The 14,685-nt window shown below is 46.1% G+C and overlaps 1 protein-coding gene across 1 annotated transcript in view; it reads left to right on the top strand.

Annotated features, from left to right (window-relative positions):
- LOC127195263 (arginine-glutamic acid dipeptide repeats protein-like) overlaps nt 1-10,470 on the top strand; it is a gene marked incomplete at its 5' end in the record, with an annotated part of 34,147 nt that extends 23,677 nt beyond the window's left edge. The window contains 2 exon segments of the mRNA XM_051152651.1: nt 9,613-9,989; nt 10,220-10,470. Coding sequence (XP_051008608.1) covers nt 9,613-9,989; nt 10,220-10,470 — 628 coding nt within the window.
- Between the last annotated feature and the right edge of the window lie 4,215 nt (nt 10,471-14,685).

The following is a 14,685-nucleotide window of genomic DNA, read 5'->3' as shown; positions in this document are numbered from 1 at the left end:
TCCAGGTAGTTGTCAGACATTATAACAGAGGGCAAGCGAGTTATAAAAACCTTGGGAAAACTGTATAGGTTTCCCTATACAGTTATATAAATCTATAGATAGAACAAGTGTGCTAGTTTGTATCTTCCTCCTCTTGTAAAGTCACAAATCCCATCACAGGGGCCTCGTTGTCATCACCTCATATAACCCTAATTAACTATTGTATTAGTTACTTTTCTGTTGCTGTAATAAAACACCACATTGTGACCAAAAGAAAGTTATGAAAGAGTTGATTCTGGCTTGTGGTATAGAAGGATGGATCTATCATGGTAGGGTGGCATGGCGCCAGCAAGACAGGAAGCTGAGGTATCCCATTTTCAGTGGAAAGCATGAAGCATAGAGAACAAACTTGAAACGGGGCAAGGCTACAAACTTTCAAAGCCCACCTCCCAGTGACATATTTCCTTCAGCGAGGCTCCATCACTTAAATCTCCTCAAACACTGCCACCAACCAGAGACCAAGTGTTCAAATAGCTGAGCCAATAGGGGACATTTCTTATTTAAGCGATCACATGTCCCAAATACCACCTCTAAACACCAGCATCATATGAATCTGACAGATAAGTTTCTAAAACATGAACTATTGGGGAACAAATTAAAATCATAGCAGACAGCATAGATGCTACAGAAGCTCAGGGTCCTATAACTCTCCATTGTATCCTGTCACAACCTCCGTACATCTCCTTTTCCTACCACAGATACTCTAAGTGCTGTAGGACCCAAATGGCGTGTGTGTTAACCCCAAAGCCAAGACTTACTACAAACTCTTTTCTTGCAAGCCTTACTCAAATATGGGGACATCTGTCACACTTGGTTTATAGGCAGAAGCAATTAGGAATATGCTGTGAGATACGCTGCCCCTAAACAACAGAGAGGCCCATGGTGCATTGTACTTCTTTCTTCATTGCTAGGAGTCAAGATGGAAACACTTGTCTTTACTTTGAGGAGGGTGTCCTCATCCACAGAAACCGTAGACACTTTACTGATGCTGCCCACGCTTCAGAGTGTCTCTTTACTTTTGAAAGAGTGTATACTCCAGGCTGGCCTTGTCATGGCCACCTGCCTGCCTCAGCCTCCCAAGTGCTGAGATTGCAGCCATATGCCACCACCTCACCAGGCTATAGAGAAGGCATTTTTTTTTTTCAGGCACTAATGATTGAACATTTGGTCATACATCAGGATTCCCATTGGTCTAGATAAAGAGATCTGGACACACTTTGATCCGTGAACAGGGACCTGCTATCTCCTTCTGTCTTAAAATGTTATGGCAGGTCACTATAGTCTGGGAAATTATAAATAATTTAAGTTTATTATAGTTTGGTTATATATTATTATACATACATGAGTCTAGGAAACCTAAGATAGTTGCCACACTTGTAAAGGCCTCCATGTTGCATCATCTCATGGTGGACTTTACCACAAGGCAAAAGAGAGAAGTTGAAGACCGAATGATATACCCATCCCCCGGTTATGGCATTAGTCCATCAATGTGGGTAGAGTCAGTCATCATAACCTACTTCCCTCTAAATATCCTACTTCTCAACACTGTTGTATTAGGGACTTGACTTTGGGATAAACCTTCAAATGATATTCCTTGCTGATAAAGAATTTACCAGAGGAAGGAATGCAGATGATGCTTTAGGAATGTTCATAGAGTAGAAAGAAATCGTGAGTCCTAACAAGAGTCACTGGAATCATGTGAAGACCATGTATCTTATAGCTGTCCACCAACCCTTTCCTTCAATCTCTATTGTGACAAACTCATCCTGGGAGAGAGATAGGAGTGATGAAGGGCCAAGCAAAAGGGCTTTCCTCTATCAAACTTGCTGCTGGGTACTTTCAACAGCAGTCATTTAAGCCCTTGCTATGGTGTCTTTCTCTAGAACAGCAGTTCTAAACCTGTGGCTTGTGACCCCTTTGGAGGTCATATATCAGATATCCTGCATCTCAGATATTTATATTACAATTTCCTTACAGTAGCAAAACTAAATTTATGAAGTAGCAATGAAAATAATGCTATAGCTGGAGGTCAGCACAACATGGGGAACTGTATTAAAGGGTCACAGCATTAGGAAGGTTGAAGGTATAGATGAAGGTAAGACATGGAGGGCAGTTTGCTAGCTTTTGAGAGTTTCATCAACCTGCCCTGTCACTACAGAGATGGAAGCAAGCTTCCTTCAAAAAGAGGAATTCATGTGATGTGATAGTTAACCTTCATTGTCAACATGACTGGATTTTAGAAACACCACAGACACATACATCTGGATATATCCTTGCAGGTGTTTGAGTAATATGTAACTGCGAGGGAAGACCCATCCTAAATGTGGGCTGCTCTGTTCCATGGCTTGTTAAAAAGGGGAAAGCGAGCTGAGCACCAGCATTCATCACCTTAACTGGGGACATAATGTGATCAATTATCTCAGGCTGCCGCCACCACACTTTCTTTTACCATGATGGATAGTACCCTTGAACTGTGAGCAGAAAGAACCTGTCCTTTTTATGTTACTGCTTACCAGATATTTTTGTCAGAGTAACAAGTAAATTAACTGACAATTTTAATCTCCTTTCCTTGGTGCTCTGCCAGACTCACAGATTTTGGGTTTTGGGGTTCCTTACTGATGCCTACAATATGCCTTTACATTAACTGTAACCACAAAACACATTCTGTGACCACAGAAGCTCATGAACTGGGCTATTACTGACCAAAGCTCCCCTACCTAGAAGCAGCATTAATTAACAGGATGCTGGAATGATGTACTAGAGGCTCAGCTATGGTAGCAGATGGGAGGCACCATCCTTAAAGCTGGTGATGACTTGATTAAGCATCTGCCTCCCACCAACGGCCAGACCAGAAGCCAGATACATGGTCTAGGAAATAAAGGAGTATGCTAGCAACATCTCTGAGTCCATTACACATAAAAAGACACTGGAGCAATTTCTTCTCATACTGGGATCTTGGAATCAGTGGTTTAAAAGTGTTAGATTACACAGCACGTTATGCTACCAGGGAACATTTTAGATGGTGATCCTGGACCTTGGCCCTCATACTGCCAAACCAAAATATCTATAGAAGATTACCAGACTGAACAGGGGTATCAGTCTCAAAAGTCTGAGAAGGCTTTAGGTTACTGTCATGCAATAGACTTGGGGGTTTCTGTTGATACCCCAGTGGGCTCATGGAGCCACAGGTTTGCAAATAGTTCTCAACCATAGAAGAATGCAACCAAATCACAGCCATCAAGAACTCAAAGCTTCCCAGGTCAAACCTTTGTGTTCTGCCATGGGATGCCCACCATCTACATCCCATCTCTCAGGTGCCTTTCATTCCGCCTTCTGGATGAAATCATCCAATGGGAGCATCATCTGGAGGCTAGAGGTCATCAATCCATCCCACTGCTGTGTCCCCTGGCTAAGAGTCTTGCTTGACTGTTCTCAGTAAGAATGCTAACAGTTCTCTTTGTCTCTTCTTGTTTTATTATGATTGGCTATATCTCCCAAATTTCATGTGTTGGAAATTTGGTCCCCAAGTTTACATCCACAAGGTTTTTGGGGCAAGCCTTATAGGGAGTTATTTAGGCCATGAAGGCTTTGACTCCTTTCATGCAAGGGGTTATTGCAGAATGGGTTAGTTAGAGGTCAGCTCTGTCACACAATCTGATGGCCACTACTCTTTTGCGATGCCCCATGAAGGCTTCATCAGCTCCGAATAGAGGCCTGCACCATCCTCCAAGACTCCTCAGGCTCAGTAGACCTTTGACACATGACAGACTTAGGATTCTCTCTCCTATCTGTGTAATGCAAGCTCTGGTCTTCTCTTCCATCACGAAGTTACCTTTGACGAGAAGGTCGTTCCCTGTTTCTGGAATCACAGAATAAAGACAAGCCATCCTCCTATTAACAGATTCTCATTTCATGATTTAGCAGCCCAAGTGTGGTCCCCCAAACTATGAGGCAAATAGAGAGGCCCCTGAAGCAGGCAGAAGCTATCTTTTATTTCTCTGAAATTTCTATTTTCTGTAGGAGAAAAAAAAAGAGGGAGAACAGAAAAAAAATCTGTCCACCACGTTGCCAGACCAGAGCATGGCTTGTTTCCTTTGAGCAGAAAGGCATGTTTGTTAATGGCTCTGATTACAAAATGTGTCCTAAGGTCATTATTTATAATGGGCAGCAACAAAGCTGGTGCACAGCAATGGGCAGTATAAAATTTTAATTGAGAGGCATTTTCTGGATTTTGATTTTAAACGTCCTGTTGTTAAAAGGGAGAGCTGCTTTCCAGAAGATGAGCATATGACAGGAGTGCCTGGCATGTTTCTTGAGACACCAAAGAAAGGGATTCTGGCCAAATCTCTCCCCCATGACACTTAAGATACATCACCACCAATAATGACGTCTAATTATACAACATCTGGGAGCAGCTGACCACTACCCACACGTATAGCATGAGCAGAATAATGCAGGTTAGTATTTCTGTTCCAAGATCAACTCCAGAGAGCCCATCTGGCACCTCCTCTGTGTTGTGCATGGTGTTTGGCCCTGCAGAGACAGTAGCATCTACCTCGGATCCCGCAACACTGTACACAATGAATCCTTGGCTCTGCAGGATGCAGAATTGGGGCTTTTTCTGGGAAGACAATAGGTTGGGGGTCCTAAAAGTGTGGGAAGCTTAGATGAGCAAGACAAAAGCAAGACAAACCAAAACAAAAATTTCTCTAAGGAAAGAGATTTTGAAGCCATAGGGACAGAGATGTAGAAATGATGGCATCAGATTATGGCATTGTGGTGGCTGAGAGGTGACACCGTGTCATCCAGAGGGCTGCTGGACAAGGGACAATAGAAAATGGTATCCCAACTCAAGAAGAACATGAAATTGCCCCCCTCCTATCTGTTTAGTGTGGAAACCAAATGCATTGGATGATACCAACTGATACTAAGGTTGCTGAATTTCTCTACCCTAGTTATTGATTCTAGCATTCTTCTGGAAACACACACACACACACACACACACACACACACACACACACACACACACACACACTTTCCAGCTGTCTGGGCATCCCTTAGGCCTATCAACCTGGCACATAAAATGAACCACTACAGAAGCTACATAAAAATATTTACTGCTTTCAACTTGTAAATTTTGATCCACTAGCAGACTGTGAAATCAAAGCAGAGTGTTTGGAAAAATAACAATACAATGGAATGCAAAGTGCAGTGTGTGTGTGTGTGTGGTGAGGGGGAGCCAGTGTTGTTTCATCAGCATCCGAATACAACTTTACATAGGTAGATGCTGTGTGCCTGGCTCACAATGTGCATTTCTTATTGCAGGGGACAGTTCAAACAAGAGTGTAAATCTCCAATTTAAGGTGAACTCACTGTAAAACTAGAGAGCCTCCTTAGCAAGCCCATTACGTGAATCTCCTTTTGCTAAAACAGAAATCATTAAGTGCTATGGCTGGGAATGAGGGGCCCTTCCCCGATGCTCCACTGCAGAGTAGGTATACCTGGTGTGTGATACTGTTAATAATAACCAACATCCATGGAATGCCCATGTTCTAACTGCCCTATGAAGGAGACCAGATTGTTTCATTTATAGATGTAGGTAGGAGAGGTCACCACTTTGCAGGGCTGTGGAGCTGTAGATGGCACTGTACACCTTGGGAGTCAGTAGAACTCATACCTTCTAGTTTAGCTTTTTACCATGGGGGTTTTCAAATTCTCTGTTTTGATATATGTCTATATATTGTTTCATATTCTTGCTATCTTTCGATCAACTACTCACACTTCCTGGCATTTCAACAACCTTATTTCACTGTGTTCACAGAGTTGGGGAATCATGGATTTGGTTGTGTTATCAAGGAGATGGCAGCTCTCCTCTCTATGATGCTTGGAATATCACTTGGAAACGCTCAGCAATTGGAGGGTACTTGAATGTTGGGCATACCCATCATCTGGAGGTATCATTATTCGTTCCACATCTGGTGCCTAGGGTGAGATGCCAGCAAGGCAGAGGTTGTTGACCTTAGCACACCTTCATGAGCTCCCCATGTATCTGGGCTTGGTGCTGGGATGGCATCTCCTTTGGAGGGAACTGGGGGCAAGCACCCACTCCAGGTGGGCCAGATGGACTCCACATCGTTTACAAATTAAATGCAGAATGTTATCAATTCTTCCATTATTTATTTCTTGGTTGGCAAGCCTATCCAGATCACCAAGGAGGGACATGGACTTCGCTTCTTGATTCAAAAGCTCTCCCTATGATATTCTCTATTTTGTTAGTTTCTAACCAGTGTACAAGCTTCCTTGCTGTTGGGACAACTGGATTTCCCTTGGTGTGGGAGAGTAAGTGGCTCAAATTCTTCATGATGCATAGGGCACTTTGTGGTTAATAATCTACTGTTCATTATAATGATCTGTAGTCCCTATAAGAGTAAATGAGCTGGAACCACAGATATATTTACTGCCTTAATTTAGTCGCTAGCATTAGGCTTATTTTAAAGTATTTTCTCTCCATTTGGATGGAATTTCTTTTATCTGAGCTCATCTTCAATGTCAATAAGTTTAGCACTCCCCAACAGCTGGAAGCCCAGATATTATACGTCTCCCCTCCTATTAATCTTCCGTAGGTTGATCTTTATAGCTATCTATGCCATTCATCACGGCAAGCTGTCCGCTTACATTTGTGTGGTCTTCCATTTATCTAACTGAACTCTATTGCTTTATCTAGACTAAAGTTCTTTGTCATTTTAATAGTTTATAGAGTTCTCCCTCAGAGCTGCCTGTGAGTGTCAGATTGTCCACAAAGAACAAATGGAAGCTAATAACGTCCTCTTTATGTTTCCTTTTAACCCACTCCTAAGGCTCTTTGGTAACGTTATCTCCAAGAATCACAAGAAACTCCATGTTCTGTAGGAATGCTTACAACTTGGCAGTTTTCCTATGAAGAGAACCAGACACCATGCTTTACGTACTTATCTCATCAACAAACCCTGAGACTTGACTTTACTCACCTACACTTTCCTGAATTTACACATGATAAACAAAATAAAAGTTTTTTTAAAAACTCGGTATAATAGGACATTATGACACAGCAAAGGACAATGGGGTTGACAGATCAAAGAGGGAAACGGAGGAAGGCCGGAGGGAAATGAAACCGTAAAGGCATAAGAGTGGGTGGGTGCGTGTTTGGTTCAGATCTTAAATGCCCACCAGAGGCCCACATGCCAAAGGCTTGTTCCTCACCTGGCTGCACTGTTCAGAGGTGACAGAACCTTTAAAATGTCGGGTGGAGTGGCAGGAAGCTAGGTTCCTGGGGGTGTGCCCTAGAAGGACAGACACATCGCAACTTGTTCATCTCGGCTTCCTAGCCACCATGAGGTGTGCAGCTTTGAGAGGCATCATGATCTTCTGCCTCACCTCTCTGTTACCCCAAAATAACAGACCCAGGGGACAGCAGAGAGCCTCCAAAACCTTTCCTTATCTTAACTGGTTTGCGCAGGCTCCTGTACCACAGTGATGCAAAGATGGCAGACACAGTGCAGCGCTAGTTGTAAAAGGTCAGGGAAGTCCTAAGCCCCACCAGAGGGTGTGGTTCGCATTACAGATGAGGACAGAGACCAACCAAGGGATGAAAAATCCAAACCAGGATGTCATTATCCAGGTGCTGGATGCCCCAGCTCTAGGGCACACACACCTCTGCCTCTCTAGGCCTTGCCCCATCCACCCCAGGCAAGGACGAACATGTGAGCAAGTTCAAGTCACACAGGCCAACCATGGGCCGGCTAAGGATTAGGATTCACAGCACAAGGCCAACCCTCTTGGAGAACGGTTTTTGCTTGCTCATTCTAGTAGTTTGCCCAGACAGAATGGGGTTGGGGAATGGTGAGATTGTCACAGGGAATGCCAGACTGAGGATGGACACCAGCAAAGTCCATGTGTAGCCTGGATGCCTGACAGCTGCCACAAATGTGGGGTGGGGAGGATGCTGGGGACAGCTCACAGAGTCAGGGCCTAGCAGGCAGAGCATTTTCTAGGCACAGTGGCCTGCTTGGCTGAAAAGGTGAACACAGAGTGGACAGTTCTATCCAGCTTTCAAAGACTGTGCCCTGAAGTCATGCCACAGGGAGAGCCAGGTCCGGAGAGCTTCTGCAGAGGTCTACTGGCAAGCACCTACAGGAACCTCTGCAGGTCTCTGGGAAGAGAAGAGCCATTCTACTTTCTGTACATTTAGTTTCTTCTGCTAAGTGGGGCTGGGCCCTTTCCCTGCAAGTCATTTGGAACAGCAATCTCTCTGGACTTCAATCATGTGTTCCCATATGGAAAGCTAAGTGCCCACAGCATCTTCTCAGCCTTTCTAGGCCAAGCACTCTATGTGCATAAGTGGCGCCCAGAAGCCCCAGTAAATGGACCCCATCCACACTCTTGGTTTCTCCTATGAGAAAACAAGGCACACAGTTGTTAGGTCATTTGCCCAAGGGCTCACAACGGCAAGAGGTGAAGGACTGAAAACCAGATTGTCTGAGACCACAGCCTTCATCTGGCCCATTTACCCGAGATCCCAACCAAATCACTGGGGCATCTGGTTTTAGTGGAGGCTGCCAGGCTCCACCCTCAAGACTCCAGGCCAGCCAGGCTTGTAACTTGTATTTGGGCTCAATAAGTTAAGAATTGAACTGAAGCTCTTGGAATGTAAGTTGACATTCTGTTTGTTAAAAAAAAATTTTTTTTTTTTTCTGGAGGAACAGGCATCAGTCACATTTGGCAAAGAGTTTAGAACACAGCCATAGCAGTTTGGTCCTTGATGATCAGCGTGTTACGTAGCTCACGGTTTATCAGTTTCCATCCAAGCCAAGCAGCACAGGTGAAGCCCTAAGCACAGGCCTGGGGACCAGGATGCTCTGAAAATAACATCAGCAAGATGATAATAAGGGATGGAAACTGACATAGCCATGTTTTTCAGTGGACTGGATGAAAGACTGGAAAATTCTGACATGTTTTGAGACTGAAGATAGTTTGTTACACTATTCTCTTCCTTTGACTTACACACACACACACACACACACACAGAGAGAGAGAAAGAGAGAGAGAGAGAGAGAGAGAGAGAGAGAGAGAGACACACACACACACACACACACACACACACACACACACACACTAAAAAGTTTTTAAAATATGAAAAAAAAAAAAATCAAAATCGCCCTTGGCACCAAGCCACAAATGGCTAAGACAAGCCTTGGAGTTACTTTTCCCAGAGAGATGCCCAGGGAATACTCAAGCCTGGCAGATCTCACCTGCCCAATTCCTCAACCTCAGTGGTCACCTAGGTACTAGGGACTGTGCTAGAGCAGAACAGGTGCCACAAGAAGTGTTTCACAAAAGGCTCTGACCTCACCTCTCCATCACCTCTCCAGTGGCTCTTCCTCGCCAGCGCCTTCGAGCACTTAACCTTCAGGTGGGTTTTCCGGTGGAGGTGGATAGAGTTGGCTAGTCAGGGACAGAAGTGTGTTGGCACGGGGGGAGGTGGGCGCGGGCTTCTGGGAGCCTCGCAGCTGAGGCGGGAGTCTAGCATGTTCCTAGGGTTGCTGGCGGACGCGGGGGTGGGTGGAGACGTTCACGATTGAGGAGGAGCACACAGGCGCACTCACCGCCTTCCTCCTTCCCTTCCTCTTCCTCCTACCCCGCCCCCGGGGGGGCGGTACCCTGGTCCCTAGGGGAGGTAGGCACCCCCGGAGGGTGGCGGCCGGGGAGGAGGGCTGGGGTTGGGACCGCTGCGGCGGGTGGCGGACGCCACGGGCCCCTCCTCCGCGCTCCTTCGCTGCCTCCCCCTGCTCCTCCTCTTCATCCTCCCCATCCTCCTCCTGGTCTCCGGCAGCCACGGTTAGGGGAGCAGCCGGCGGCACCCGGGCCGCTCAGCCTTTGTCTCGGGCCGCGGGGCGCTCCGGGCCCAGCGCAGCGTAAGTGACGGGGCTGGGGCCGGGCGGCAGGGGGTTCGGTGGGGAGGGCCGAAGCGCGGGCGCGCCTTGGGGTGGGGGCGGAGGGGAGGGCGGCCGGAGGAGCCTTGGCCGCGATGCTCCCGCAGCGCTGGCGCGGGGGGCGCAGAGGGGCGCGTGGTCGGCTCTTGGGGCGCCGCAGCCTCGCGCCCGCGGACGTGCGGCTTGGGTGCAAATCCTGTTTCTCTGGGCAGAGGCCACGCGGGGACGGCGGAGGCTGCGAGGACTGGCAGTCATGGAAAAACGGGAAAGGAGCTGGCCCAGCGTCACCACCGCCACTGTCACCATCACCATCACCACCATCACTGACCGTCGCCCATCCCACTACCCCGCCTCATCGCCGCCCCCCCCCCTCCACCCCCATCTCATCTCCCCGTGCACTGCCAACTTTGTCAGATCATTTCCTATGCATCGGGTAATACTTGGACAGAAAGATCGCGAGTGAGTGCAGCAGCTCTGGGACGTTCATCTAACAGGCCACTGGGCTGCCTTGACTTTCCCTTCAGGGAAAGGGGCCTACGAAGCCTTCTCCTCGCAGCCACTGGGGTGGCTGGGCGTCTAGCCCCATTTAATCCTGGTGCTAGAAGGGACAGAGAGATGTGTCACTTGTTAATGATGAAAGCAACACCAAAGAAATTCCTTCATCAAACTAGAGGTTTGGAGTTTGAGACTTCATCTCTTGTCTTTTAAGTGTCGAAATATTAATAGCGAATGAAAACGTAGAGAAAGTACACTTTGACCGAACTATTCCAAAAAAAGAAGTAAAAGCAGGTATTTTGTAGGAAAATCACTTAAGCTTGCTAAGGGCAGTTCCCTTTGTGTGGAGTGGACAGTATCCTTTTAGCGCTGCATTTCTGGACTCACCCCACCTGAATAGCATCTTAATTACTAGGTTTCAAAACAGCCTTTTGCCAGCTCAGCACAGAAGAATAAGAACAAACACATATTCCTGGAATGGGCCTGGGCGTCTGCCACCTTTTGGAAAGACACAGTAAGATCCTAAGTCCATTCTTTATTTCCCCTAATGTTACTGGAGGCTTGGGGGAGCCCCACTTGAGTTGTCACATGCTTCCGGGGGCAATAACTGTTCCTTTTTAGGATCTTTAGTCTTATTGAAAAAAAAAAAATTAAGAATGGACTCAAGACAACCCGAGAACAATTTTGTGTTTACTTTATTTGAACCCCAGAGAAGTCAAGGTGTGAATCTCAGCAATTTCCAGGAAGAGGGAGAGGAAGAGAGACAGCTCCGCTAAACGATGGAAGAGGATGGAAGTGGGTTGCAGGGACAGTGTCAGAGAAGAAGAAAGTGAGAAAGCCCAGAATGTTCACGGCAGCATGCTCAGGCTTTTGGCAAGTATCTGGAAGAAGGAAAAAGTAGGGTTTTTTGGTTTGTTTGTTTTTTATTTTTTGTTTAAAGAAGAGAAAATGAAAAGGTATGTTTTTCTAGGTAATTCAAAAAATAGAGCAGATGGTAGTAGAACCACCCAGCCAGGAGTTTCTAGGAAGGAAAGGCATGTTATCTCAGGAAAGGATTGATTATTCCTCCCATCTCTTTGGCATGACTTAAGGTGAGTCTGCCTTTCTGAGGAGTGCTCCCTTTAATCAGGTGACCAACCATCCAGCTGGATAATAAAAACTTATAAAAAAGAAAACTAATTTTAAGACATGACAATAACAATGGAGACCTTGCCGAGCAGTGCTTGCTGGAGAAATCTCAGCTGTTGCAGTGCAGTTACACTTCATAGACTCTGACCTCCCAGTCTGTGAAATAGGGTGTCAAAACAGGAGTTTTGTGGCGAAGGCTTTTGAAACAATATATTGTCATAAAAACTTTCCAAATCCCAAATGTATGTAAGGAAGGCATAGGGGGTCACACACAGTCACATTTCTGAGCAGAAACTTAAAACAACTACCTTACTGTGCTTTAAATTCTGTGTCTTTTCGAAAGAAGTAGCGTTTTAATGGCGTTTAGTAGCGTTCATGCCTTTTCTGATACAACTAAATACCCTAGGCAGGATACTTTATAAACATCAGGGGCTTATTACTCATAAATGTACATACTCAAGACACCAGTTTGGATGGTACCTTTAGTTAGTCTTGTGTGACACAAAGGCCAAAGAAGCTCCCTCCAGCATCTTACAGTGGTAGCAATTCCATTCCTTACAGTGAACTCTTACTAATTAATCATATCCTATGAATTCCGTCCCTTAACTCAAGTGCATTGAGCAGTCGGGTCCAACATGTGGATTCAGGGACTCAGTCTCCAGCAGGCTGTTACTGAGTTCTGTTGTACCACAGAACATATTCTTAGCTTGTATGAATTTTTATACAGCCAAGAAATATAATACAAATTAAAAACAATTCATTTGTTTTACTTTGGAGTTTGAGATAAAGGGTATTAATCCCAAGATGTCATGTATGCTGAACACACACTCTTACAGCCCCACATTCTCATTTAAAAAGAAAATTTATATATTCATTTTTACATCCTGATTGTAGACTCCTCCCCTCTCCCCCCTATTTCCTCTCTCCTTCTCCTCAGAAAATGGGAGACCCCCCCCATCCCATTCTTGCACATCAAGTTGGATGAGGAGACATCCACTGAGGCCAGGCAAGGCAGCCTCGCCAGGGGGCGTGAAAAAAAGCTGGCAACAGAGTCCATGTCATAGCGCCCGCTCAGCTCACTGGGGGACCCGCATGAAGCCTGAGCTGCCCATCAGCTACACATACATAGGGGCCCAGGTCCAGTCCATGCATGGTCCTTGGTGCTTCTGTCTCTACCAGCTCCAGTGAACCTAGGATAGTTGACTCTGTTGGTCCTCTCATGGCATCCCTGTCCCCTCTGGGTCCTCCCATCAATTCCCTCCCCCCACTCTTGCATAGCATTCCCCTGAGTTCTGCCTAATGCTTGGCTGTGAACTATTTGCATACACAGAATGTGCAACCTCTCACAGGTCACTTGATACATTTTTGGTTATGTCATCCTGCCTCATGCCGCTTCTCAGGCATGATGCCTTCAGATTATAATCACTACTTGACTTTGACCAACATAGAAAGACAATTCTTTAAAATAATTTCTAAACATTTTAAGAACGTGTTGTTTTAATTCTACTTGGCCCATGGTGGTGCTGGCCTGGGCCCAGTGCTGTTTAGACATGGGCTTGCTAGGGGGAAGAACTTGTGGGCAACCTCCAGAGTCAGGATGTAGGAAGGAAGGAAGGCAGGTTCTAATCTAGCTTTGTTTGGAAGGGGAAATGGAAGGCCTCCAAGAAGCAGTAACCTTTTCAACTGGAAACAGAGGGGTATTGACTAGCTACAACACACAAGAGGACAAGGAAAGGAGTTTTCCACGTGGAGGGCACACCTGAAATCATAGAGTCAGAAGAGCAGAGAGGCAAAGCACTGAAGTCAGTTACAGACAGGTGGTATTTTGGGAGCTGAGCTTATTAGGTGCTCAAAGGTCTGCCCTCAGAGGCTTGCAGCACTGCTCCAAGGACTGGGAACTACTTAAATGGCAGGCGAAGCAAGGAGGATGCCAAAGAACTGTCTGAGTGCTGCATCTTTTCCCAGATAAGAGGATGAATGCCTGGATGTATGGGCATCTAAGCGAGGGACAGGAGAACTGCACTGGTTGGTGGCGATGGATTTGAGACTAGAAGGGAGAATTAACACAACCTCATGGTTGACAGGAAAAATCCACGAATGACTCTTGGGTTTCTTAGGTCTTGGAAAATGATTACGCTATACCTGCAGGGAGGGCTGTGTGATATCATCCCACCTGTATGCACACAGTGCCTAGTTCCTCACTGTATCCACTTCTTTGTCATTTCATCTGGCACTTTCTGGATCTTCATAAACACGGAGAAGGGCGACACTCCATGTCCACAGCAGTTATATTCCTTGGTGCTGTACAACATTTGAACTTCTTCCTCTGGTCTAACTGCAGTTTGGAACCTCCTGTCCAGCTTCCCTTCCCCTGACACAGCCCCTCACTTTGTTTGTTTGAGACAGAGTCTCACTATGTAGCCTTGATTGGCCTGGGACGCACTATATACATAGGTCATGCTAACCTCACCCTCAGAGATCCACCATGCCATCTTCCCAAGTGCTGAAATAAAAGTTGTGCACTGCCATACCTGTCTCATTTCTGAGACGGTGTCTCAGTCTGTAATCTAGGCTGGCCTAGAAATCACTGTGTAGCCCCGACGGGCCTTGAACTCAGAGCAAGCAAGCCTCTTACCTCAATCTTCCAAGCCCTAGGATTCCATGCAAAAGCCATCACATCTGGCTTTGACACATCGCTTTCTGCATGCATGTAGCTGTGCCTGCCAGTTAGCATGTAGGGCGTTTGGAAATAGTATCTACTATGTAGTCCTCTGAAATGCATAATGATGGAACATATTCTCTGTTGGCCATGCTCTGTCACTCAAGGGGCAGCCAGGTAGGCGATACAGCTCTGGGACTACTGGGTACAAGAGATGAGTTACAGCTTCCCAGACATCACTGCAAGAGCAGCAGTGACCTATGTGAAGAGCCAAGGGACTGCTAGCAGAGGACAGGGCTGCTAAAGTTTTACTTTTATTTGAAAATTTCAAACATTTCATCTTCTTTGCCGTGTTTGAGTTCTTCCCTTCTGTCTGCTGATTTTGCTGACCTGCTG

This window comes from Acomys russatus, chromosome 11 (genome assembly GCF_903995435.1).
Source record: "Acomys russatus chromosome 11, mAcoRus1.1, whole genome shotgun sequence".
Lineage (NCBI taxonomy): Eukaryota > Metazoa > Chordata > Mammalia > Rodentia > Muridae > Acomys > Acomys russatus.
Note: the sequence above shows the minus strand (reverse complement) of the source record. Positions and strands in the feature narration are given on the sequence as shown.